This window comes from Gallus gallus, chromosome 4 (assembly GCF_016699485.2).
Source record: "Gallus gallus isolate bGalGal1 chromosome 4, bGalGal1.mat.broiler.GRCg7b, whole genome shotgun sequence".
Lineage (NCBI taxonomy): Eukaryota > Metazoa > Chordata > Aves > Galliformes > Phasianidae > Gallus > Gallus gallus.
In genome coordinates this window covers 53742246-53769622 of record NC_052535.1, presented here as the reverse complement: position 1 = coordinate 53769622, position 27377 = coordinate 53742246, and the positions used below count along the sequence as shown (strand labels likewise).

Here is a 27377-nt window from a genome sequence, read left to right as displayed (position 1 = left end):
AAATCAAGACAATCTTATAAATGCATGCATAAGCTTACACTGATTATTAACTTCTCTTAAATTTTTATTTTTAATTTTTTGGCACGTATCACAGGCAAAAATAGTGCCCTAGAACTTATGAATTAAAGAAGCAAATAGTGCACCTTTCAGTTACATCACACACGACGCATCTTGCACCACAAAGTAAAGCTAGGAGTACAGCAACCATAACTAAGGATTTTTTGTTAATCTACACCAAGTGCATGAATCCCAGCAATCAAGCTCTTGTCAGGATTGCTGCATCCTCATCATCTCTCTACCTCCCCAGTTTACATCTGGGACTTGTTTTATAGCATATCAAAAGCATTGTGGTTCTGTCCTATTAGTGTACTTTTGGTCAATTAAAAATATAATGAAGAAGTATTAAGGACTCTCAATGCTTGAATGATTATGGTTGCTTTCTCACTGAAAAGAAATCAGCTTCGGTACTAACCCAACCTAAAACAGCTCAAGCTCATTCTTCCTCCAAGGCTAATTTGTTTGGCTTTTCAATCTATGCTAATTGTCATGTATTTGGAATGCTAATTAATAGACATATCCCCACTGTAGTAGCTCCTCAGGCTGCAGTGAGAGTTCTCCAGAAACCACAAAGGAATTTAAATCTCTCCCTCCACACAAGCAGCACCAGCATAAAGAATATTTATCTACATGCACATAGACATGGTGAAAGGAGTAAAAAAATCTTTCAAAAAATTTTAATAGCCCTCCAATGTACTAACAACATGTGTGCTCTGTAGTAGATGAAGCTGGCAGGAAACATGGGCCAACAGGCACTGACAGCACACCATACTGTTTCATCCAAAAAGCATAAGACAGTTGTATTATAGAATTGTAGGTTGGCTTTAGCTGTAAGGGACCTTAAAAATCATCTGATTCTACCTCCCATGCCATGGGCAGGGTTGCCAACTACTAGATCAGTTGCCCAGGGCCCCATCCAACCTGGCTTAGAACCCTCCAGAGATGGGGCGTCTACAGCTTCTCTTCTGGGTAACATATTCCAGTGCTCCACCACTCTCTGAGTAAAGAATTTCCCCCTAACAGCTAACCTAAATCTCCCCTCTTTTAGTTTAAAGCAATTCTGTCTTGTACTATCACTATTTGCTCATGTAACGAGCCTGTCTCCCTCTTGCTTATCCTCAAGTACTGGAAGGCTGCAATGAGGTCTCCTTGGAGCCTTTTCTTCTCCAAGCTAAACAAGCTCAACTCCCTTAATCTTTTTTCATAACAGGTGCTCCAGCTCTCTGATCATTTTCATGGCCCTCCTCTGTACCCACTCCAACAACTCTACACTTTTCTTGCACTGGGGGCCGCAGATCTGAGCACATTACTCCAAACAAGAGGGCATAGTAGAGGGGGACAATCATCTACCTCTCCCTGCTGCCACCGCTCTCTGTTGATGCAGTCCAGGATACAGTAGGCCTTTGGGGCTACAAGCACATGTTCCTGGCTCATGTTCAGCTTTTTTCCACCAGGGCCCCCAAGTCCACAGGGCTTCTTTCAGTGAATTCTTTTCCTAGTCTGTACACATACCTGCAATTGCTGCAACCTTGCACTTGGCCTTGGTGAGTCTCATCAGGTTCACATGGACCCACTTCTCAAGTCTGCATTTATGATCACTTCCTCAAAGCTGAAAACACAGTGACCACAATCACTACTCTTAAAGCAGTGTTAGCTGAAGTTGGCTTTCCTCCACATCCAATTTCCTGGCAGAAAGGAAGCTCTTCAGCCTCCTTGTTATGCCAGTTCTCCTTTGGTAGCACTCCAAAAAAAAAAACAACAGCAACAACAACAACTCACGCATCCTCTTCCTTGAGCAGGTTCAAGACTTCATGCCTGCCAGAATACAACTAGGCAAGTTCTGTGAGGGCAGAAACTCCAAGACGGGAAATGGGTGGAGGTGATTTCATGGGGAGGGTAGCAGAGGAAGACAAAGCCACAAGTTTAGACACAGGAAAAGTCAAAAAGGACATGCAGTACTGGGAAAGCACAATCAAAATAACAACACCTTCCAGGAGAAAGAGTGGATCAGGTGCCTCTGAAAGTACTTGGGTGAAACAAGAGTCTTGCAGAGTTGCTGCTGGGGACCCAGGTTTTCCCCTCCCAAGCAAGGAAGGGAAAATGGATGACAAAAAGACCAGAGGAAGCTTTTCCATTTTCACAATTGTTCATATACTAGCAAAGGCTCAACTGCTTAAAGCACATAGCCCTATCCCACACAACCTACTCCTGAGCATGCAGCATGGCTGTGGCTCTTATCAGAAAGGAAGCAGGTAGATCCCAGACAGACTTCTCTTCAAAAATGGGTAATGGAAAAGTTAAGCCCAGGAGCCTAGACAAAATCTAATCTGAAGTGTAGCACTTGAATCAAATACAAAGGAAACACAGGAGCCTCAGCTTTATCTGCTGATCTTGCTCTATTACTTGTTAAGGCAGACAATCTTTGAGACCTCAAACTGTGACTGAACAGAAAACTAGATTAAAATAGTATGGTAATTCCTACATTTCACCTGTATTCTTATCCCATACTGTAGTTCTGAGTGATAGCTTCTGGATAAGATTAGGATATCTTTCCAATTGAACATTCTGTATTATAACAGACCCTTTTTTTAATTTTATTTTTTCCTTTATTATTTGTGTATAGTTATTGACTCACATTGAATTAGAAGCCATTGTTTTTAGTCTTTCATCTGCAGAATAATGTTTTTTACTGAAAAGACAGTACTACATACCATTATCTTGCAGTTAAACTCTTCAGAAATTTGAATGTGTACAGTGGTAACTAACAACTGAAAGATGACTGATATTTTTTCCTGAGAAAAAGGGCTCCTCCCACTCTTCAGTGTACTTTTCAATTCAATACATATTTCCCAATCTTCTAGCTAAAAAACAAAAGGTCCTCCAGGGTCACCTGGTCCAACCCTCTTTTTCAAGTAGGGCTGCTTGAATTACATCCAGACAACTTTTGAAGATCTACAAGAGAGATGGGAGAATATACAATCTCTCTGGACAGACTGATGGTCACAGGGAACTTCCTGTTTTCCAGTTTGTGCACACCACCTCTAGTTCTGCTGCACCGTACCACTGAAAAGAGTCTGGCTATGCCTTTTTTGCACCCTCCCTTCAAGTACTTGCACACATTAAAAAGATCCTCCCTGAGTCTCACCTTCTCCAAACTAAGCATCCCAGCTCTCCCTGTCTTTCCTCCCAGGAGAGATATTCCAATCCCTTCATCTTCTGTGTGGCCCTTCACTGGACTCTCTGCAGCATCTTCATATCTCTTTTGTGCTGCGGAACCCAGAAATGGACAGAGGATTCAAGGTGTGGCCTCACCAGTGCCAAGTACATGAAAAGGATCACCTCTCCTCGATAACAGACTAACTCAACAGCACTAGTGTATACTCAAACACCAGATAAATGTGTCACCCTTAAATTAAAATTTCACCTCTTTCCTACAGAAGAATTCAAGAATCAATATACTTCTGAATTCTCCCCTTCAAGCATACAAAATGAACTTTGTTCATTTTGATCCTTAAACTGCTTACAAAATACTAATCTCTCCTTTGTAATGCTAAAGCCATCAGTAAAATTTGGGCATTCACAAAACTATTCAGCAATACATACACTTATTAAGCCGCGTAACATAATTCGGTTTTGCTTTCCCTGCTTCTTCTCTCACTCTTGCCTTTTAGATCATCCAGTTTTACTACACTTATTATAGCATTCTCTCTCACATACTAATAGTCCTCTGTTAGACTCATGAAATGCAACTTCAAACCACTCTACCCACTCACAGTAGATATCCTATTCTAACTCATATCCTTATCCTAACTCATGATATTCTGAGCTATATTAGACCAACTCAGTGCCTGCTTCTTAATGAAACAATATTTGAATTTCAAATTCTACCTGGCTGTGATGCTGTTTGTAAAACCGTTTTCATGTTACCAACAACAGAATATTTTTTGCAAAGTAATCTCCAGCACAGAGTGTTTAATAAAAATACAACTGAAAAACAGATAAGTTTATGCGTTCTGTATAAAAGAATACTGAAGATGTAATACTTCGAATCACTCTAAAAAATGGGGGAAAAAATGCAGATTTTTTTTCATAGGAGCCATTTTCCTTAGATTATTATAATTACAATGTATTTTTTGCTACATATCAGAAGTCCTATTTATAAGTAAGTAGATAGGAATAACCCAAAGCAAAAAAAGGATTACAAATAGTACAGTTTCTGTTAATACCGAAGTTGTAATCCTGAAGCTACTTTAAATATAATAGGGGCTTAATTCATTCAACAAATACTTGAAATAAGTTAGAGAGCCCTGCAGCAATTCAACTGCAAAATGCCCCCAAAAACAATCTGTGCATATGCTGCTGCCCTCCAACCTCTCTTGTTATTTTCTAGCAGCAACATATTGCCACCACTAACAAAAGAGCTGTTAATGATACATGCTGGATGTTTCCAGTCAAAGAATACTTAAACATCACTGCTCCACCACTGAGCTGTGCCAGAAGTAAGAGACCAACACACAACCCACAGTGACACCAGAAGCTCTCTCCAGAATATTTTACTACACGTTTTACTAAGTATTGCATTACAAAAAAAAAAAAAAAAAAAAAAGCACCCTTATATAAAGTAATTTCTATGCCTTTTTACCACAGACTAAGCATTTTGTACAAGATCTAAATTTAATCACTGTATACTATTAACCTGTGATGAACTAATCATACTTCCCAGTCAACCTCAGCATGTGGTTTACCTTATTTGTATACAGAGGCACATGCATCCAGTTTTTGTTGTTGTTTTTTTTTCCTTTAAACAGAATACCAAGCACTAAGCAGCAAACAGTGAACTGATAACTCCATTTTGAATATAAGGTTATAATGTTTATCACTACTGTAGTGAAGCAATGTGTTTTCATAGCAGACCAAAAAGCTCCTGTTGGAGTGTTTGGAGACTACTAAACAAAATTAGTGGGAAAGAGAATTAGTGAAAATTAGCAACAGAGGGAATAAAAAAGGACTCATTTAGCTTCCATTCTCATATTTGTTAGTTCATACAAAGTCTCCCAGGAAATTTTAAAAGGGGAACTGTGAAACAGACAAGCTTTATAGGCTAGTATCATAAATGGTCAAATATTTTTAAGTAATCATTGTTGATTTGTGAGATTCACTAGTGAAGATTCACCTTAAAAAGTAAGCAGAACTAAGAGAGAAAAGTCAAATACTCATTTAAAAATTCCAACCAAACTCATAAAAATTCTTCATTAATAAAAGCATCTTGAAGAGTTTTACATTTCTCATGGGTAATGACAACGTGCCGCTGAAAACAAAAACTCTTTAACCATCTCTAACTATTCTATTTTCTTTTCATAGTTAGAGAATTGGTTTTCTCTAACTATGCAGACATATTCTACTTTATTATATAAAGCACAATCATTCTTTAAGATTAAGCTTTTATTTTGTTTGATGTAGTAATCTGTATTTTAGATTCTTTTAATCTTTTAATTATCTAAGTATTTGTTTTGAAATGAAACTTCTGAACATAGTTATAATGAAGCTTGTTAACAAAGTCTGTACTTTTCCCCTCTTTGTAAAACATCGTTCTGTTGTCCTTGTGGCAAGCAGGCAACTCACAGTTCAGAGTAAAGAAAAGTGGAAATTTTCCACTCACATGTTGTCCACTGATTTCATAAAGCAAAGTACTACTGCCTATCATTAAATACAAAGATACAAAGATTATGGAATTAAAATACTGATGTATCCATCATGTGGGCTTTTTTCTTCCCGGGAGGAATAGCAATGCTTTGGGATTTGCACCTCCATCTGCTAAAGTGAAACAAAACCCTGAAAGGAAATATGCACATCTTTAGCTTTACTTAACATAAGCAGTACCTATTCATGCTACCTGTAATTAAATACATATGTATACATACACACACACACAATATCCAGGTCACTCTCAAAGAATGCACAAGTTTTGTCAGTTCTTTATCAATGGCACTTAAAAAGAAAAGTGATCACTCAGTAATTTTTTGCTTGTGTCCATTACTTTGCATTCGTGATATTTTTCCTTTCTTTAAATAACCATTTTCATTAAGAAAAACACTGGGTGTGACATTCTATTAAGACTTTTGTTCAGAAATTCAGGTCATTTTACAGAGTGTTTCATTTAAAATGCAATAACAAACATTAATTGTTCACACTGCTCCCTCTTGTGAAGCTTACCTCACATTTGCCAACACTGACTGTAATTAGTATCACACTGACTATTCAGTGATTATAATATATATTTGACTAATGCCTAGGACTGATGACCGTGTATGAGGGTCTTTCATATTTAGTGCTGTAAGCAAGAAAACAAATCTTGCCAGAAATCTTCATGTTCTTTCTGTTATATCAAGGTTTCAAACAAGACAGAAGGAAAAGCATACAGAAATAATTTCACAGGCAGTGATCATACTAAATTAACCACTGACTTGCCACAAACATTGTGGAAAATCAGAACAAAGCAGTCACTCAGTCAATACTGACAAGAGGTTTTGCTGAATGGGTGAATAGTGAACACCCTTAACATTACTCAAAACTAAACTGCACCCTGGACGTAAAGACCTAAAGAACTCTGATCCAAAGATTGTAAGAGTACAGATCCAAAGGATAAATTGATGATAAAGCTGTCCCTAGTGAAGTAAAACAGGAACGGTAACAAGGTACAAAGAAATATCAAAAGCAAAATTGCAGACAACTTCAGCTAGAAATGGAATGCCAGAGATAGGTGAAGATTTTTACTTGGAGAGAAACAAATTGGCCTGGAAGACAGCAGTAGATACACCTTTAGTTTCTAGAGAGATTATCCTTGAATTTTCATTTGCACAAGATCATCTTGAAAAAAAGCTGCAGATGTAAACCTCAGACTGACATTCAGCAAAACTAGATCTTTGGAAAGTAGGAGGTGCAAATCAAGTGAAGGCAAGCAGATAACAAATCAAATTTCCCAACATGATACTGCTGCTAATAGTAGCTTTCAACTATTGTGATAAAGGAATAAATGCTAGGAAGAAGAGATGCAGTAGAACAGCAGAATGGAAATCATAGAAAGGCTCACCACTGAAACTAAAAGAGGGAGGACATATGAAGTCTACAAGAGGAACTGGCAGCAGAAATCTCACTGGACAGTACTTTTTAAAAACCAAATAGGCAAACAGACCCTCAAGAGAATATGAGATTTAAGGAGGCATCAGTTCTTCAGCACACAAGTTGAAGCTACCAGTACTGAGTGTCATCACTGTGTACCTTCCACTGGAGTTTAACTAATCTTTTTTTTTTTTTTTCATTAAACATTTTTCTTGTTTTACATCATATGAAATGATATTTATTTTCTCAGCAAATAGAAGTATCTAAAAGTATTTTTGATTGGCCTCAAAATAAACTTCTTTTTAATCTTTTTCTCAAGGATCTGCAGGAAAATCCTAGAGAAAAAAAATCATTTCAAGACAAAAAAGCAGAACTATAATTTTAAGAAACGCTGATTAACATTTATACTGTTTTCCTAACATTTCTCCTTTTCACTGATTTTGACACAGGCATATAGTGATAGAACAAGGGGGAATGTTTTTTAAACTAAAAGGAAGATATAGATCAGATGCTAGGGGGATATTCTTTACTCAGAGGGTGGGGAGCCATTAGAACAGGTTGCCCACAGAAGCTTTGAATGCCCCATAATCTGGAGGCATTCAAGACCAGGTTGTATACGGCCCTAGAAGAGCCTCACCCAGCTAGTGGGAACCCTGTCCACAGTAAGGAGGTTGGAACGGCTCCTTTGTTTATATATTTTATATATTTATGTATGTATGTATGTATATGCAGATTTTTATTACATTAGTGTCTAAGTTGTTTTAACTTGGAACAGCTTTTTGGCAAGTATATGTCTTGAGTCAAAAAAATAGAACACAGCATAGTAATTTTTGCTTATGTGGGACTGAAAATTGTTTACTGGGCTGTGTTTAAAAAAAAACTTCAAGAGCTTCTTTGCTTCACAATCTCTACAAGGACAATAACTAGAAAAATATGGCTGCCTTTGTTATCATTCTGCAAAGTCACAGAATGCTTCCAAAAATTTAGAGATTAAACAGACTAAGATTCTTCAGCTTGAGAAAAGAGCTGTCAAATAAAATGGAAAGGATATAATAGTGTTCTATAAAATCAGGATGGCACAGAATAATGAACAAAGTGACTATTCACTGTCACACATGGATGAAGAAAAATCAAGTGAAATTAAAAAGCTGCTAAAAGAAAAACATAAGCATGTTTCACATAATATGTAATTAAAACAGTGGAACTCATTATCACACAATGTTGCAAATGACAAATATAAAAATAAAAAATAAGCTGTATAAATTCAGATCTGCTGCCAAGACTAGAAAGAGAAAATGATCTTCTTTTATTAACTTATCCTCAAGCACTGCATGATCATCCTATCAGATAATTAGATCCTTGAATTGTCTGTTTTCTACTGGAATAATTTAAGCACCGTGCTTGCCATCAAACTTGGCAAAATGCTGTATTACATTTTAAACTAACTGTAAAGCAAACGTAAGATTTTGCTTTTCTCACACCTAAGTCCATATCTGTCTGAGTTTAGCACAAAACACAAGTAGACCTCTGAATCACTAGTCTTCATTTAGTCAAGTGTAGAGCTACATAGTTATGTTTTTAATTTCTACTGTGAGAAGAAACAACTGTATTCAGGCAAAAGCTTAATTGGACTGAGAAAGGCTATAGTGAGAAAATTAGCCTGTCATTATAGAAGTATACAAACTACTCCGGAAATAACTTTTTCTAAATGTAAACTGTTCATTTTACTATAAATGAGAAAGAGCTCATATAAGATACTTAGTGCAATTTCATCTCAGTGGATTAATATAAATCTTTCAAAGAATATCAGATTTTAACTAACAACCCCTTCAGTCCTTATATCTTTTATTTATGGTACCATATTTAAGCACAAGTGTTCACTTCTAAAAAGAAATATAAGAAAAGGAAAGTTATGTTTCTCAGATCTTTTTTCTGCATGAGATAAAGATCAAACAGGAGATCAAGTTTGTAACAGGAAGCAAAATGGTAGGAATGCACCAAATCTACCTGGATTGCAGCCAGATTCTTTTGTTCCTGGGATGGAGCTTCATGGACAAAACGCAGCCAATTAGAATGGCGTGGATTGCTTGCATCCAGGATATAAAGGACTTCACCTTTACTGCCACGAACCTGAAACATTTCAAAATAGGGAAAATTAAAATTTAGCATCTAGCATATCTACCAAAAACATTAACATATAAAACATTAAGGCATGCTGGTATTCAGCAAACGAATCTCACATACAACAAGTATTCCTCTTTATGCTTCTTTATACCAAATACAATTATTCCTCATACAAGACACCCATGGGGCTCAATGGGATGCACCCACATGTACTGAGAGATTACATGTACTAGCAGAGGTGATTGCTGAACCACCCCTATTATCTTTGAAAGATCTTGGCAAACAGGATTGGTGCCTGAAAACTGGAGGATAGCCAATGACACTCTAGTCTTCAAAATGGCCAAGAAGGAGAATCTGGGAAACTACAAGCCAGTTAGTCTCACCTCCATCCCTGGGAAGGTGACGGAACAACTTATTCTGGATGCCACCTCCAAGCAATTGAAAGAAAAGAAGGTTATCAGGAGGAGTCAACATAGATTCACCAAGGGGAAATCATGCTTGGCCAACCTGGTAGCCTTCAATGATGTCATCACTGGGTGGGTAGATGGCAGAAGAGCAGAGAATGTTGCGTACCTTGACTTCAGCAAGGCATTTGACACTATTTCCCCCAAAATCCTTGTTATGAAACTTAGAAAGTGTGGGATAGATGACTGGACAGTGAGGTGGACTGAGAACTGGCTGACTGGCAGAGTTCAGAGAGTTGTTATCAGCAGCATAGAGTCTGGTTGGAGGCCGGTAACTAGCGGTGTTCCCCAGCGGTCGGTGCTGGGTCTGGTCTTGTTCAACATCTTTATCCCTTCATCCAGGTCATTGATCATCAGCAAGTTTGCTGATGATACAAAACTGGGAGGAGTGGCTGAAACTACAGAAGGTTGTGCTACCATTCAACAAGACTTGAACAGACTGAAGAGTTGGACAGGGAGGAACCTGATGAGGATTAACAGGAGCAAGTGTAGAGTCTTGCACCTGGGAAGGAATAACTGCATGGTAAGGGAATAACCTGCTGGAGATGAGCTCTGTAGAGAAGGACCTTGGGGTGCTAGTGGCCAACAGGTTGGCCATAAGTCAGCAGTGTGCCCTTGTACCCAAGAAGACCAATGGCATCCTGGGGTGAGTTAAAAAGAGCGTGGCCAGCAGGTTGAGGGAGGTGATCCTCCCCCTTTCTTCTGCCCTGGTGAGGCCACATCTGGAGTACTGTGTCCAGTTCTGAGCTCCTCAGTTCAAAAATAAAAGGGATCTCCTAGAAGTCCAACAGAGGGCCACAAGGATGATAAACAGCCTGGAGCATCTCCCCTATGAGGAACAGCCAAGTAACCTGGGCCTGTTCTGTTAGGGGAAAAGACGACTGTGAGGGGAGCTGAGAAATGTTTATGATTATCTAAACAGAGGTGGGAGGCAAATGGATGAGGCCAAGCTCTTCTCAATGGTGCTTAGCAATAGGATAAGGAACAGTGGCCTAGAACTTGAACATATGAAGTTCTGTACTAACATGTACTAACATCTTCACAGTAAGAAGAGTGATGGAGAACTGGAACAGGTTGCCCAGAGAGGTTGTGGAACCTCCTTCTATGGAGATATTCAAGACCTGTCTGGACACTTATCTATGCGACCTATTGTACGGTACCGTCTTTAGCAGGGGGGTTGAACTCAATCTATTGAGGTCCTTTCCAACCCCTGTGATTCTGTGAAATTCCAAATCCAGAAAATATGACTTCAGTATTGTCAACACTGCTGCTAACATAATTGTACCACATCAATACTAAACATCCCAGAAACTAATGATGTATTTTTTCAAAACTGTATTTCTCACTTCCCTCCTACGTCTACTATAGTGTTTTTTCAGGTGGTTTTTTTTTTTCTTTTCACACACTGAAAGAACTATCTTCAGAACAATACAAATGAATTTATCCATTCTGTATACCCTATTTTATGGCTCACTCGAACATCTTTCATATACACCTATTCAAGGGAAATATAAATATGTAGCCTCAATGATTATCAGTCAGTCTTAATTTATTCAGTCAGAGAAGCGAGGGCTCCAAGAATACCTTGTAGCAGCCCTCTGGTACCTAAAGGGGGCCTACAGGAAAGCTGGAGAGAAACACTTCTTGCAGAGTGTAGTAATAGGACAAAGATTAACAGCTTTACAGTAAAAGATGATTGATTTAGATTAGATATTAGAAAGAAATCCTTTATGATGAGGGTGGCAAGGCCCAGAGAATCTGTGCATGTCTGGAGATGTTCAAAGCCAGGTTGGATGGGGCCCTGGGTAGCCCAGTCTAATGGATGGCAATCCATGGCATGAGGATTGCAACTAGATGATCTTTAAGGCTCCTTCTAAACCAAAGCATCCTTATGATTCTATGCTGGCCTGAAACATGATTTCAGTAACAACAAACTGACATACTACATAGGTGAAGGGGCATAAATTATTTAGAATGGCAAACAAACACGCTTCCATTTTGTTCACTAAGTGCAGAATCAACTTTTAAAAGTGGTGCTGTAGAACTGAAGGCATATATAAGCACAACAGCTTTAACAGATGAATGAGTCACTGCACTGTTCCCACTCCAGAGCATCAGTAGTAGTAGAACCAATCTCTTCAAATAATATTTACTAATAGTTGTAACACCAGATCTAATAAATTATCTTATATTTCTGTTAGCAAATGTTTTAAAGAAAGAATTACTTAAGACACACAGTCTCCATAGCAGGAGCTTTTAGGTATCATTGCAGATCCACAGAATTTCTATGACTGTGACAAAATTCTAGCTTACATTGTCAAAATGAGAATAATAGAGAAACCTAATTTTAATCAAGTGATTCTTTGCTCTTAAAACACATCGAAATACGGTTGAAATAATATAGCTGCCATTATGACATATTAAAAATGGCTTCCTTGTTTTCTTTTAAATAGTGTATCACTTGAATCTCTGTAACAGAAGACAGAAAGCCATGAAAAAAATGTCACAGAACTACAAAAATTCCATATGATTTATTTATATGAGGAACACATTTTCATCCATCAACAAGAAGTTTCCAGAGTAGGTATTTCCTAAGAGCTAGGGATTTCAGCTATGCAAGATCAAAATTAGATTGTCATCATGGCTTTGTATTTAAATTGTTCACATTCTTGCTGTATTTGTTTTTTACAGATGCAATATGTCTTAAGTACGGCTACTTAAGTTACCTACACTTTTAAGATATTATTAGAACAAAAAACTGTATTTAATTATCATAATAGCTGATGACAGCATGTTGTTCTCAGATTGATACAAGAAACATACTGCAGCTCTGCAAACAAATGTAAGTCTTTAAAATATATTACTGTTCTTCTAAAGGAAGATGTATCTTAAGAGGCACATATCATGAAAAGTTGCCAATATTTTAAATTTTAAGATTTGTTCAACTTTCAAACACACAGATTGACCAAAGCCAAAAGTGTCAAATCTACAGACTTAAGCACACCTGGAAACAATACTATCTAACATTAAGTGCTAGAACACCTTCTCTAGAGAGGCTGCAGGGTCTTCATTCTTGGAAATACTCAAGAGTTGTCTAGACACAGTCCTAGAAAACTGGCTCTAAGTGGATCTGCCAGAAGAACGGATTTGGACCAGATAACCTCCAGAGGTCTTTCCAAGCTTAGCTATTCTTCAATTTGCTGACTATTCCACTAGGAAATAATATCTGCTGGGCAGAATAACTGCAAACCATAAAAGCAAGTCCCAACTTTACACAAGAATACATGTAAATAGCGTATTTACCTTTTGAAAGTCCCCACCTCCTTAATCACAGAAGTATTGCAACAATTACATTGTAATAATCACCCTGTTCAAAATACCCACAGAACATAACTTTACTTTGCCTGAGTAATAATAGTTAACAGTGAAGATGAACATCTGTGAGCAATTTAAGTCAAGCTAATGGCTCTGTGATTTAGCTGCAGCTACTAAAGACTGCATTAGGGAGGCCCACCATGCAGGCCCTATAAAGGTTTCCATCAGATCTTGACTTGGGATTAGAAAAAGAACCAAGATCCTATTATAAAAAGCATACGTTACACCACTAGCTTTTCATCCATTCTTCTTCATTTGCTTGATCCTTAAACTACATAGCAATGATTTATATTCACAGCAGCAATATGTGGTCATCTCAGTTGTCCTTTCTTAGTCTCTGCCAATCCATGAAGAGATGTCAAATACAAAGCAAAGACTTAACACAGAAGGAAACTATTGATAAAAGAATACAATAAATTCTTCAAAAACATGCTATACTTTCTATAGCTTTTTTCCACTTCATAAAGAAATAATATTGCATTAAATACACAGAGGTGAGGAAGAAAAAAAAAATAGAGAAACACAGACAAAACATCATACTTAACACAGACAGGATTGGTGATATTCACTATTCCTTTCCTCACCAGTTAGATGGGTGAGTGAGTTTTTTAAATGTGTAAATGGTCTTTGAGCACCACAGCAGAGAGTACCAAGCTTTATCTATTTATTTTTTAAAAACCAACAAACAAACAGACTAGCTCCTGCTTTGCAAGTATATTCCTCAAACTAAAAGGCAGTGCAAACTAGTCATGGTGGTTAAACAAAATAAACAGTTGGACTCTATATTATATTCAGTTGAAAATAAGTGCACTTAAATATTTAGAAAGGGGAACAGCTGTTTACAAGGGTGAATAGTGATAGGACAAGGGGGAATGGTTTTAAACTAAGACAGGCGAAATTTAGGTTAAATATGAGGAGGAAGTTTTTCACTTGGAGGGTGGTGATCCATTGGAACAGGTTGCCCAAGGAGGTTGTGGATGCCCCGTCCCTGAAGGCATTCAAGGCCAGGCTGGATGTAGCTCTGGGCAGCCTGGTCTGGTGGTTGGCAGCCCTGCCCATGGCAGGGGGTTGAAACTCAATGATCATTGTGATCCTTTTCAACCCAGGCCATTCTATGATTCTATATGATATTATCCATACTGAACTATTAATGAATTGCAATGACGTTTGGATTATGTCCCAAAGAACACTCCCTCCAACAACACCCCACTTGAGTCCTCAGTCAGCCTTTTGCTTTGTGACACAACCACCAAACAAGAAAACCAGAATAGTGAAATAGATAAACAAATAAAAAAATAAAATGCTTCCACCCAGCTCATACTTGTTCATACTTATAAGGAGACAGGATCAGAAGACAGTCATTGCTCTACTGGACCACAAAATTCTGCTAGCCACAGTAACTGGAAATTTCCTCCTGCATTCTCCATCAGCAGCACTGAAAAGCATGTATAATAATAGCTTCAGTATATCACAACAATCCTGGCAGTTACACAAGCTGTAACAGCAGGAGAAGAAAATAGGAAGACTGTGTCAATCCGCTTATGTGCTCTTCAAGAAACTTAAAGATACTGCAATTTCTCTCTCTAACCCCACAGAACAAAGACTCAGCAATTAATTTTCCAGAACACAACAAGCCAACTCTCCATAATAAATAAGCTAAGGTTTCTTGGCTTTGTTTATATCCATTAAACCTGTTTTACAAGTATTCAAACACACATCCTTACCACTTACTGAACATGAGACCTGAAGAACTAAGCAGAATTCATTCTGCCACAGAATTCCAGTCTGTTCCAAATCTGCTCCTTTCCCATCACTGAACCACTCCAAGAATCTTCAGGGCTACTTGTCTATCACAACTATTTCTTGTAGGAAATTGTTAAAAAACAAAGGATACTCCACTGGGGGGGGGGGGGGGGACGGGAAAAACACTTTGGTATATCACAAACTAAAGCAGAAAATATTTTAAGGAGGCTTTTCCTAAATAATCCACAAGCAAATAGCTGCATTTTCCCTAGAAATCTGAATGGTTAGGGTGTTCTTTTCTCAGTAGCTATCAAACATTTAGAAAAGAGGCAGAAGAAGGTTCCCTGATTTTTTTCTTAAGTAGATTAATTTTACAATGCTTGTGAACATATTCCTCTTTTAAAATTGTTATATTTGAACCTGCCACCTGTCTATATTAGTCAACTTCTAAATAATAGAGAATTCAGTCGTCTTCATAGATCAACAAAGACCTAGAAGGATATGATATGCTGACAGTCAACATGAGAAACCTGTTAAAAGAGCTAGAAATAGAACTGAAAAGCCTAGGCACAAATAGATGGTGGCACACTGTGTTCTTCTGTTTGTTTGTTTCTTGGTTGTTTTGTTTTTGTATAGAAACAGGGCCTTATCCTTCCTCTAAAAGAAGGGGTAAATCCAAAAAAGTTGAGGTTGTCCACTGTGGTTCAGTACACCACCCCGGTCTAGGATCCATTTCGTTCTAAGGCCCTTCTGACAACTGTGGACAAGATGTTCCTGCAGTTTCTGTAACCAATGGAGATAAGTTGGAGTTTCCATTTACTACCAGGGAGTAATGTTAACAGACATGCAGCCATCTTTAGTTTCACATGCCAAATAATTAAGTAGCAATTCCCTTCAAATTTAGGTATAGACAAAGTGGCATGAATCTAGAACAAGGTTCAAATTTCATGCCTCGTAATTCATGGCAAGATATCTGTCTTACTACAACACCCTTAATATTTGGTCACTCACTACAGTTTAGCATCTAAAGTGCATTCACATTACCAAAGCACCCAACAAAACACCTAAATTGGATGTATTTAAGAATCATCCCCTTGACAATTAACACATAAGGTGTCCGTTTAGTCAAATATCTTTACAGTAAGATTAAATATCTGACATTCACTGCCACCATACAGATGGTTTTACTTCAAGATAAACCAGGCTATCACCGGACTATACTGCAGTAGCAAATACTGTATCACTATATAAGTACTAGGGGGAACAAAAATTTCTACCAGATGAAACCATCTCAGTAATGCCTAAGATGCTTGTAATGCCCATCCACGCGATCACTACGCTGTCTGCCAGCCTTTCACGCTGCACTGGAATTATCTACAGATTTCCAAAATGCATTCAAGGTGTTACATGTGCTATTTAGAAATGTTCATGAGTGAAACTGCACCATACTATGCACATCTAGCAAAAAAAGAAGGAAAACAAACTTCAGTGAAAATAAGCAGATTGTCATCCTTGCTGAAGGCAGTTAATGTGTCACCCACTTTCCGGGAAACCATTTTCTAAACATTCATAAATTTTTTAAAAATACATGTTCACTCAAGTTCTGTTTTCTCATCTTTTTGTGTTTTTTTTTTTTTAATTGACTGAAAACATTTTTATTGTTCATGGTATAAAACAGCTAGCTGCAATGCTTCTGCATCCTGAGTTTCAGACCTTCTTCACAGAATAGAAACTCATATTTTAATGTCACTATAGAAAGTATTAAAGTAATAATTGAAGGAGAAACTTAACACAGCAGCTGCTAGTTTGCTTACTGATGAAGAAATATTGGCTCATAGGTGATACACATTTTCCTCCAACCAAAACACAGAGCAACATCTTTTCATACTAATGAATCTCCTGCTGGTTCATGACATTATTTGACTTTACCAAAGACAGAATGGTTCACAGGTTTTGATTCTTAGACTTTCACAAGAAGGGTTGAGCTTCACGCGTACTATAAAGAAATCGAAGTCTCCTGAAGCAATTTTTTTGTCTGACCTTCTATTATGAATTCATGTCTGAATGCTAGCACATTAAACTATCAAAATGGACTTTCTACGAAGTTGGAGACATCACCTAACTTAAGCAGTGATCCTAACATTCTCAGACACTTTCAGAGGTAGCTTCTCCTCATCACAGAAACTACAGATCATTAAGGTCCTACTTTGACCATTAAGGTCCTGCAATGGGCTTGTTTCAAAAGTCCTTCAGCTTCAAAGTCACATACTTAACAAGGATAAAGATGACTAAATTAAGCTACATAAACAAATTAGTAAAAAATATTAATGACTATTTTTAAATACCCATCTATCTCAATTGGTATTAATTCAATAGAATTAATATAGAATAATAGAATTAATAGAATTCAATTCATAGAATCTGTGACACAAAATTGCAATTGGGAGAGGGGAACACCTCTGGAAATCGTAACATCAATGTCCTACTTTTGTTTGGCAGAAGTTGTTTTAAATCAACTTACTTTCAAAATCCTCAGAAAAGTACTAAAAGCAAACAACTTTAAAAATATTTACTGGGAAGCTAGTCTTCACACAGAAAAAAAAATAAAAGACCACATTGCTAGGAACTAGGTTTCCAATACAACATTAATCTTGAGAGTAAACTCAGAAATCTTCAAATTAAGATTTACTTTGCCATGAAATTTAGAGCATAATTCAACTTAATGCCCGATATGTAAAAGTCTTCCTACACCAGAACCACTCTGCTACCCAGATATGAAAGAAAAAAGCAACGTCATTAGTTTAAATCACTTGATTTCACATACCTCAAACCCTCAAACAGAAAATATTAAAGCTCCGACCAAAAGGTAGTTGCAGTTAATAGTAGGTTTTATGCAACCTTCATAATATTCTGATGTTTTTTGTTTTGTTTTGTTTAACTGAAAAGAACTGTCACTGCAGAAGTGTCGGAAGTAGCAGAAACATACATTCATTTCACTGTTCAATGTGAATAGACATCAGCTTCCCCTGAAAGGCTCTCTGCTAGCGTGTTTCTGCTCTTGGACTTAATGTAACAATGAAGAAAACACTCTTGACAGATACACAGAAACCAAACCTGAGATGTGTATCACTCAGCATTATACAATGTATTAAGTGCCACCCCTATCCTGAACATTCCTCCACAGTTAAGCCTGAGTATCTGAAGAAGGACTCAGTCTTTTCAGTCTTTCCTGTTTTAACGTTTGCCAAACCAAAACTATATGTTTGCCACAATCCAACAGTACTGAAAAGAATACCACTTTCTCAGTTAGGAATAGTAAACAAAATAAACTGAATAGATATCCTCCCTTTCCATCCTGAAGGGAACAATAAATATTAAAAAGGACATTTGATCCTCCAGAGGTAAAAACCTCCATGAAATTTAATGCCTACAGATTATTCTGTTCTTGCCCCAAAGCACTTTCTCTTCAAGCAAATACACATAATTTAAAATTGCTCTGTCAGTTACACTAATACAGAACAACAAAGTAGTACTTAACCAAGGCGCTAGTGGGATGCTAAGAATAGGAACAAAACTCACAAATCATCAGTAGTAACTAGCTGCTCTTCTAACTAGTACAACATGCAATTCGGTCAGACACAGTGGCACAGGGGCTGAAGCACAGTTGGAAGGTGGCTTATCAACAGCAAGAAAGAAAAAGCACAATGTTGTCCCAACATTTTCTTGTCTTTTTTATTATTTCTAACTAAACAGTTACTACAGCATCAATTGGTTTTTTGTTTGTCCATCAACTTGTAAATAAAATATTTCAGCAAGTAACTATTTACAAAGGCAACACCATGTATGACCCCCTCAATCTTCTGGAGCCTTTTGAATGAACAGCTTGGTGCAGACAAGCAGCAGTCTGCTATGTTTTATTTAAATACAAATCTTAATGTTCTTAGAACTGTTTTTAATTCATTCGACCCAATAAACTCCTTTAGGTTCCATGTTTTCCCGAAGACCAAAGAAAAACATAACACACACAACTGGGGCTGGATGTGGCTCTGAGCAACCTGATGTAGCTGTAGGTGTCCCTGTTCATTGCAGAGGGGTTTGACTAGATGACCTTTAAAGGTCCCTTCCAACTCAAAAGATTCTATGATTCATGAATTCCATCTCAGCATGATGTCTTAAAGATGCCAACTCACAATGCTTGTCTTGAAGAAAGAGGAATAGCTTGCTCTAGACAGGTCACATCAGAGACCACTATTCTATTCCACTAAAAAACAGAAAATCATTCCACAGAGTTGAAGTTAAGAACTCAAAAGTCACATACCAAGAAAAAAACGCTCCTTTAAGGTTCATTTTTACTTGACCTTTGAAAAGTTTCTACTATTTAGCTTTCTTTCTTAAGGTGCCCTCTCTGAAAGTGTATTTTTTTTTTTTTTTTAATGCAGATGGACTACGAATTCAGGCCTTAAGGTTCCTTCATCCAATAATCATCAACTTCATTATTTTTAATATATTTGGTACAGCTGACTACACACAAACTTGGCTGGTTGCTATGACTGCCTCCCACAGTCTCTGGAATAACCATTTACTTGGACTGTTTTACTTCTTACTTTCTGCATTCCTGGTCTCAATTTTCAACTTAAGACTACTCCCAGCATGATTCAAATTATAATATAAAGTTCGTGTTCAGATCAACTTCAGTAAACATGAACAACTTAGGCTCAAACATTCAGGAAGTCATAAAATTTGGTATGCAGGAATCTTTTCAAGGCTTTCAAAACTAGGTTACAACAAGATATTATGAAAAGGTTTTAGAACAGCTCATAAAAATCTCATTTTCTGGTTTGCTGTCAATGGGGTCATATTAGTGCCATCAATAAATACATGTATTTCCCTTTTATTTTCTGACTTACAGAAACAGATAAATCTCATTTAATCATCAGCAATGAGACATCTGGAAACTCATATGGCTTTCCAACCAGCTAAAAAACCTATAGGAGCTAGAAAGCTCCTATAATCCACCTACCATCCCTTCTAAAAACCTTGTTCTAGCTCAAATATTTTATTAATTTAAAATAAACTGCAGAAACATTACAAAAAGGCAAGTAAGCCAGGGCCTATTAACACGTATTCAGCAAAAATCTGTAACAAAAGCACATTGTATTGTTGTTGTTTTTTCAGCTGAGAACAAACAAGATGAGAACAGTTGCTCTTGATACATAACCAAAGGAATCAGGGGAAGGAATTGTCTACCCCTCTGTGGGAACAGATATTTTGGGTAAGTCCATAAAGTAAAAAACAAAACAAAACAGATTTGAGGAGAAAGAGATAAACAAAGGTACGGGAATTCATAGGCTTGAGTTAATTATCAAGTGCCATACAACATCTAAAGAACCATCATCCTTCCATGACTAACCACTGAAAACCAAGAAGCTTCAAGAAGCTTGAAAACGAATATCTTTTCCAGCATCAACAGGGACTAAATGTGCTTACAGTTCAAACTGCTTATCTGGAGAGAGAAAAAAAAAAAAAAAAGAAAAAAGGAGTTGGGGGGGGGGGGGGGGGGGGGAGGGTGTGGAATATGCTCAAAGAGCTACAGCAGAAAAGAAAGATTGCAAGGATGGAACAGAAGCACAAAAGCAGGTATTTTGAACAAGTTTAGAAGAGCCCTGAAGACCCCTGTACCCTCATTTGCCCATAGCACCAGATTTTTATTTTGCTAAAGATCTCATACCTACACAAAGAATTACAAATGTTGGTCAATACACAAACTTTCATCATACTATTTATCATACAACTATCATAGAATTACCAAATGCTACTACAAGCATCGCAGTAAAGGATGTTTTATATGAGCTGACACCTGTTGGTAAGCATAAGTCAGTATCTCGTAACTGATAACCACCTTGCCATATTCAAATGACTTTTAGCATTTGCATTTATTTTCACATTATTTAACAGTTTTTCATAGTGCTGTTGTGCTTTCATATCTTCACATTTCACCGACAAGAAATTATCATTTGCTATTTCTTTACCCTTTAAAAGAAGCAATTTCTCCATCTCAAAAAAATGTACTTAAACATTGTCAGTAAGTACAAAGACTAGTTACAGTATCTTTAAGCCTTATCTTAAAAAACAAACAAACAAAACAACAATAACAAAAAACAGTTACAGTAAAACCTAATTCTGGGAGCAGTTTTTGCTAGGTGTGACGATGTCACTGTGGACTACTCACTTCCCACATGAGCCTGCAGTCTGTGTTCTCATCCAGTTCCTGAGGCATTCGCTTCTCTCCTGCAAAGGGGCCAAATTTTTCACCCTAAGAAATGATTATAAATGAAAATGAATCAGTGGGGACACAAAAAAAGAAAAAAAAAAAAAAAAAAAGAAGAAAAGCCAGTGAATTTCCAAGCTCCAGCAGAGGTCTCAATTTTAGCTTCAAATGGAAAAGGGCAGTTTTCCTTTGGAAACCCACTATCTGACAGAAACACGCACAACATCGTGAGTTCAACTTCAAGCTTATTTCCACTCTTTTTATGGCTTGGAGAATCTCTTAAAACCATATTTCCTCTTCACACTTAATTTCCAATTTAGCAAATAGCATTTTTCCAGACTTTAAATAAGGGTTATATTTACAAGTCGCATTTCTTCTAAGATTCTCGGGAATCACCTTGCAGTAGACATCCTACTAAACATAAAGTATCTGACATCTGGCAAGCACAAAGTTTTCATTAGATTTATTTGCAGGATTATTTGCAACGCTACTTTTTGAAGTGCCACAAATCAAATCACTAAATAGTTTTGAGGTTTCGAACATACAGAGGGATTTATTTTAAAAACTAGGAGTATGCACGTGTCTCTGAATTAATTCAAGCCTTCAAAAACAGAATTAAAATGTTCTAACACCTGCTAGCCCTAACACATACTGTGAAAGCATCCATTGATATGGACTTCCAAACGTCTTGGGGTTTGGAGTTCAGTGTTTTCTTTTTTTCTTTTTTCCTTTCCAGATGTCATGCCAGCAGCAGGGTAAATTCTATAACCAGGGCTTATAGAGGTCTAACTTTTTTTTCCACTTGTCTTTATTTGCAATGACAAACCATACAAACTGGAATGCAGAATACTACTTTCCTTTCGGCAGTATTGAAATAGAAAGGCTTTAATATGCTTTAAGGCATTACAGGTTATAACTATGCAATAAGAAACAACTCTGTCTCATCTTTACAACATTTTGGCTAATAAAAGGATTGATATTCTCTGAAAATACCCTCCTGCAGGCACATTCCACAGTCCTAGGAACAGTCTGCTACACATTTTCCCTCTTCCTTCCTTGCCTGTGTGTATAGCGTCAATGAAGAAGTGGCATGGAAAACCTACATGATGACTCCTCATAGAAACAATCAACCAAATTAATATGTATATATGTATTTAAAATTAAATCTGAGGAGGTAACAAAGAAAAACAAAATAGGCATTGCATAATAATGACACAGAATTGAGAAGCAATGGTTTTAAAATATGCTCAACAAAGATAGCATTAGAAAGACCAGTAAAAAAAAAAAAGTGAGCTAAAAAGGCAAGAACACCAGAGAACAACTGGAGCTCAAATCATGAATGAGGACACAAATATGGGCAGGGATAGCAAATATTAGCAGGGATAGCAAATATTGGCACTGTGGGGCTTCACCTCCTTCACTTCCCTCTGTTTTCCATTCCAGCTAATCATATGAGGTCACTGCTCCTCTCCTGCCAGCTTACAAATCCTAGGATTTAACACTCAAAGTGATATTCCCTTGTTCTTTCACTCCATCCGCAATGAAGGAGAAATTTGGACAGTACAATTACCTATGCACGGCCACCAATGTCCTCAGCTTCTCCTGAGTGCCACTCCAGCAGCACAGCACTGTCTAACAGGGACCATGTGGATGTTACAAGGGGGACAATTTGCTGTGTTGTTTGCTCAGGTTAAGGAAGAAGTAAAGATGAGAACAGAGTCATTCCGTTCTAGAGGTGTACGGTCCTTTCTAGGCTCAGTAAAGATAAGGTAGGCCCCTTCTGGAGAAGATGCCTCATGCCAAGCTGAACTTGCTTTTACCATTTCCTTACAAAACATCAAGTAGTTTTAGTGCAGAAAGGAAAATAGCTCACTACAACTGCTGAGCTCTGAAGGGCATAAATGTATCTGCAGAATCTCCAGTTACTTTTAACAATTATCAAGATGAAAAGAACCTTGTTTGACTATAATTTGGATTGGTTGTCTTCTATGGAAAGAAAAAGATAAATTCTCCATAAATTTAATACAGAAATAATTTAAGGGCATAATGAATACGGAACCTACAATAGTTAGTCTCCCACACTCACTTCAGCAGCAGAATAACACTTCAGTGAGCAGAAAGTGATGAATTAATTCCTTAACTACTGTAGAGGTTTCCACAGCCCTCACCTCAGTAATACTTTCATCCTCACAAGCCAAAAGATGCCTAGCAGATAAAGCACCTACAGGATTAATTTTACCCATCACTGAACCCTGCATCGCCTCTGGGGTGAAACACAGCAACAGCTTAGTAGTGCATACCGACTGAAAACATGAAACACCATATGTCATTCCTAGCTCAACTACTCCAAGCTAATAAACCTCTACTGCAATATGTTTAAGCCCTTCTGGAAGCTCAAAACAATAGAGAAAGCAAAAGGCAAGATGCCCACCTCTAACGTAAAGAGAACATAACTGAACTGGAGATGATTCAAACTTCTAAGTGCTTTTTACGGCTCCTCAAACTTGGACAGAAAGCAGAAATTAGAGACACAAAACCTGGGGTCTCGCAACACAAAAGTCCATAGGGATAAGCACCGTTATTAATTCAGCCTTAAAGATCTTTTTTTTTCCAATACTTCTATTAGTCCTAGCCAATAAGTACACTGTCATATTGAATACATAGATCAAAAACATAGTAAGACTTCCTCCCAGATCAATGAAGCAGTCTCAAAGTCAGTTACAAAAATTATGGAAGTTATGAAAGGCACATCATTCAAAAAAAAAAAGCTGCTTTTCAGACTAATCTTGTTCTGATCTCAACAGAACACTGAGAAATGCAGTAGCTCTCTCTCGTGATTATACCAGGGGTCTTATCATACTGGTGCTGCAGCCGAAGGCCAGATGTTGGAGAAAAACTAACAAAATTACAAGAGAATGACAGCTTTTGTAGAGGTCACAAAACAAACAAAAAAGATTTCACCTTTTATACCTTCAGACAAAAAAACATTTAAAAATTGGAAACGAGGCATAATGCCTGAAGGCTCAAAGGCAGATGGCAGGTAACAGCAGTTCAAAACATACCATTTCCCAAATTTTGCAAATACTATAATTTTCAGAGGCCTACTTTATGAGTATTTAACATTTGGACAGTTGTTACTGCAATTCCTGATATAAGATCATCTGAAGTGAGCTTGACAATTACAGCTGTGCAGAAACAATAGGAAATAAAAGAATCACAGAATGGCCCGGGTTGGAAGAGACCTCAAGGATCACAAATCTCCAACCTCTCCACCACAGCAGGGCCACCAACCTCCCCATTTAATACTAGACCAGGCTGCCCAGTGCCCCATCCAATCTGTCCTTGAACACCTCCAGAGATGGGGCATCCACAACCTCCCTGGGCAGTCTGTTCCAGTACCTCACCACTCTCATAGTAAAGAGCTTCCCCTGACATCCTACTTAAATCTCCCCTCCTTCAGCTTAAAACCATTTCCCCTTGTCCTGCCATTATCTACCCTTGTAAAGAGTTGACTCTGTTCCTGCTTATAGGCTCCCTTTAGGCACTGGAAGGCTGCAATGAGGTCACCCCGCAGCCTTCTTTTCTCCAGGCTGAGGTACAGTATTAGCTACTCAAGAACATAGTTTTTATTTTACAGTCAGTGTCATATTCAGCAACTACTCTCAGTCTCAGAGTTCCAAGGAAGTAATTAACAATTAATTAACAAACTATTTGGCAGCTGTTAACTACTCCGTATCAAAGCCATGAAGCATAGTACTGCTGCCTCACACACTACTGGGCAGGAAGAAAGAGTACCTCAGATGTAATTTTTTTGCCATGGGAAAAAAAAGTAACAACAGCCTGGTAATATCCAGTGTATTATTTGTGCTGTTTACACATCTACTGTTCTCTGAGCAGCTGAGGCCACACATTGTGCCTAGGTCTTTAACCATTTTTAGGAATACTTGTTCTAAGCAATGCCCAGTTTCCATAGGGTGACTCAGAAGCTGATTCCTCATCCTACCGAGGAGCAAAGTCAGACACATACCTCTGACCAGGGCTTTGCATGCCACGTCTGTTGATGCTGAAAGCACAGAAGATTCAATGCCAAACAAAAAACAAGTCCGTAATAGGCACTTCACAACATGCTCCTAAAACTCTGACAGATCTTACTGTCAGTGTCTCTGCCTTTTCCTTCTGCATTTCACATGCAGCACATGCCCCACTGGCAACTTCTGAGTTTTGCTAGGACGTCCTGAACAAAGAGCTCACACTGACACAGCTGTGCAGGTAGAGCTCTAACAGCATATACCTGCTCTGTAAAAAAAAAAAAAAAAAAAAAAAAAAAAAAAAAAAAAAAAAAAAAATTCAGAAGTGATATGGAGCAGTTCTAGCAAGAAAAATGATCTATTTTTCCTAGCATGCAGATCTAAGGTTTTGATTTAGAACAGTATGAAAGAAAGGGATTCAGCCCTTCAGCTGATATTGACACACAGATATCAATTTTGGTCACTTTCCACTCTCGAGTTCATTCTATTTCAGACTCCAGGGATGCATGTGCAATAGCAGTCTACAACTTTCCTTCATGTGCGAATTCCCAAAGGTTTAATATGAGAGTTCAGACCATCAGTGGAAAAAAAAAAAACCATTAAGCCAACTGATAAAAACACGATCCCCTTCTACCTCCTTCTATCCCTAAAGGAGGCCTTAAAGATGAGGCACACCTAACCTACGGTGTTTAAGCCTGGTGGACAACTGCAAAACCTGGCAGTCCTCCCAACCAAGTCAGCACCAAAAGCGCATAGAAAAGCAGGGTTCACAACTTCAGGTATGCCTCTAGTGGTTGAAACAAGTTGTTTAAACGTGTCAACTGAGCAATTTTAATAGGGACTCCAAACAATTAAGAGGTTTTCCCTTCAGTCATTGAGCACCAATGGCCACGGCCTGTTTGGGATAGGAGAGATTTGCGGGTAGCTGCGGGTCAGGGGGATCGGACCCTCCCCAGTCCGGGGGACGCGACTCCGCAAGTGAGGAATTAACCCTTCGCCTGCCGGGCTGCCGCGGCTGGAAAGAGGCAGGAGCCTGCGCACGACAGACGGGCACCTCCGCCCCCGGGAGGTCTACATGAACCCAGAAGCACGAAATAAAGTCGGCACAAGCTGGGAAAGCAGCAACCCAGCAGAGCACAGCCGCCGCAGGTAGCCGTGCCGGCCGTCCCGCTCCCCGTGCCCGCCCAGGCACGCCGCCCCGCCGGGTACCGGCCGGCCCCTGGTAGAAGGAGCCTGGCCGGGCGGAAGTGGGGCGAGCGCCGAGCGAGCGGGGCTGAGCCGTCCCGCTCTGCCGGGATACGTGGCAGCGGCTCCCCGCCGGGCCGGGCCGCGCCGCCGCTCCCAGGCCGTCACCCACCTTCTTCACTCTGCGGGCCGTGTAGAGCCCCATCCCGTCCTGCACTTTGGACGACTTCAGTGCAAACCTGTCCGGCACGTACATGCCCAGCATTTTGCACCGGGCCGGGCCGCCGCCTGCTAGCGGGGAGGAGGATTCCCGGGGACTTCCATTGCACCGGGGGAGGGGGCAGGAAGAGGGGCTGGGTGCGGGGCTCGTCCCGCTCCTAAGGAGGAGGAGGAGGGAGGAGCGAGGAGCCTGCCAGCCGCGGCCGGGCAGAGACGGAGGGGCGCCGGCAGGGGGCGCGCGCCCGGCGGGGCAGCGGCCGTTGAGGGTTTCGCGCCGTCGAGGTGTTGGCTCCGCTTCCACAGCGACTGGTGCAGCCTTCTGGGTCGGGGCTCCGGTGTTCTGAGGTACTGGCAGAAGTACTCTCACCGAGCACAATACTCAAAGAGCTTCCGTGCTACAAAGTACTTCCCCCAAGCACTACATTTGCTCACCATCACTCGGGTTTATCTGCACTGTCTGTCTCCTTAGCTTAGGAATGCAGACTTTGGAAATCACATAATCCTTCACTTAGATTGTTTTCAAAGAATACCAGAAATTTAGGAACCCTAAAAGAAACCCAAAAGTAACACTGTTTTTTGTTGAAAAAGTAAACTCTTCAATATCCCAGTGCCATACCCAGCAGGGGCATTGTGTGCTGACCAATGCTATGCACAATCTAGTTTGAACAGGGAAAAAGTTGTTGCAGTTGGGTTATTTGCTATGATCTCACCAGAGTGCTTCCTTTTCAAAAAACCACAATGCCCAACACTGATTTTTTTTTCTAGAAAGCTGATTAATTTCAGTTGGGATTTCTG

General features: G+C 38.8%; 1 protein-coding gene across 2 annotated transcripts in view; it reads right to left on the bottom strand.

The window, feature by feature from the left end:
* Positions 1 to 26705, bottom strand: part of PRDM5 (PR/SET domain 5) — an 84482-nt gene extending 57777 nt beyond the window's left edge. For both annotated transcript variants that reach the window (XM_420628.8, XM_004941229.5), the window contains exons 1-3: positions 26536 to 26705; positions 21112 to 21195; positions 9184 to 9306 (exon numbers count right to left, since the gene is read on the bottom strand). In XM_420628.8, coding sequence (XP_420628.3) covers positions 9184 to 9306; positions 21112 to 21195; positions 26536 to 26628 — 300 coding nt within the window. In that variant the 5' untranslated portion in view covers positions 26629 to 26705. The remainder of the gene's footprint in view (positions 1 to 9183; positions 9307 to 21111; positions 21196 to 26535) is intronic.
* Positions 26706 to 27377: the final 672 nt, after the last annotated feature.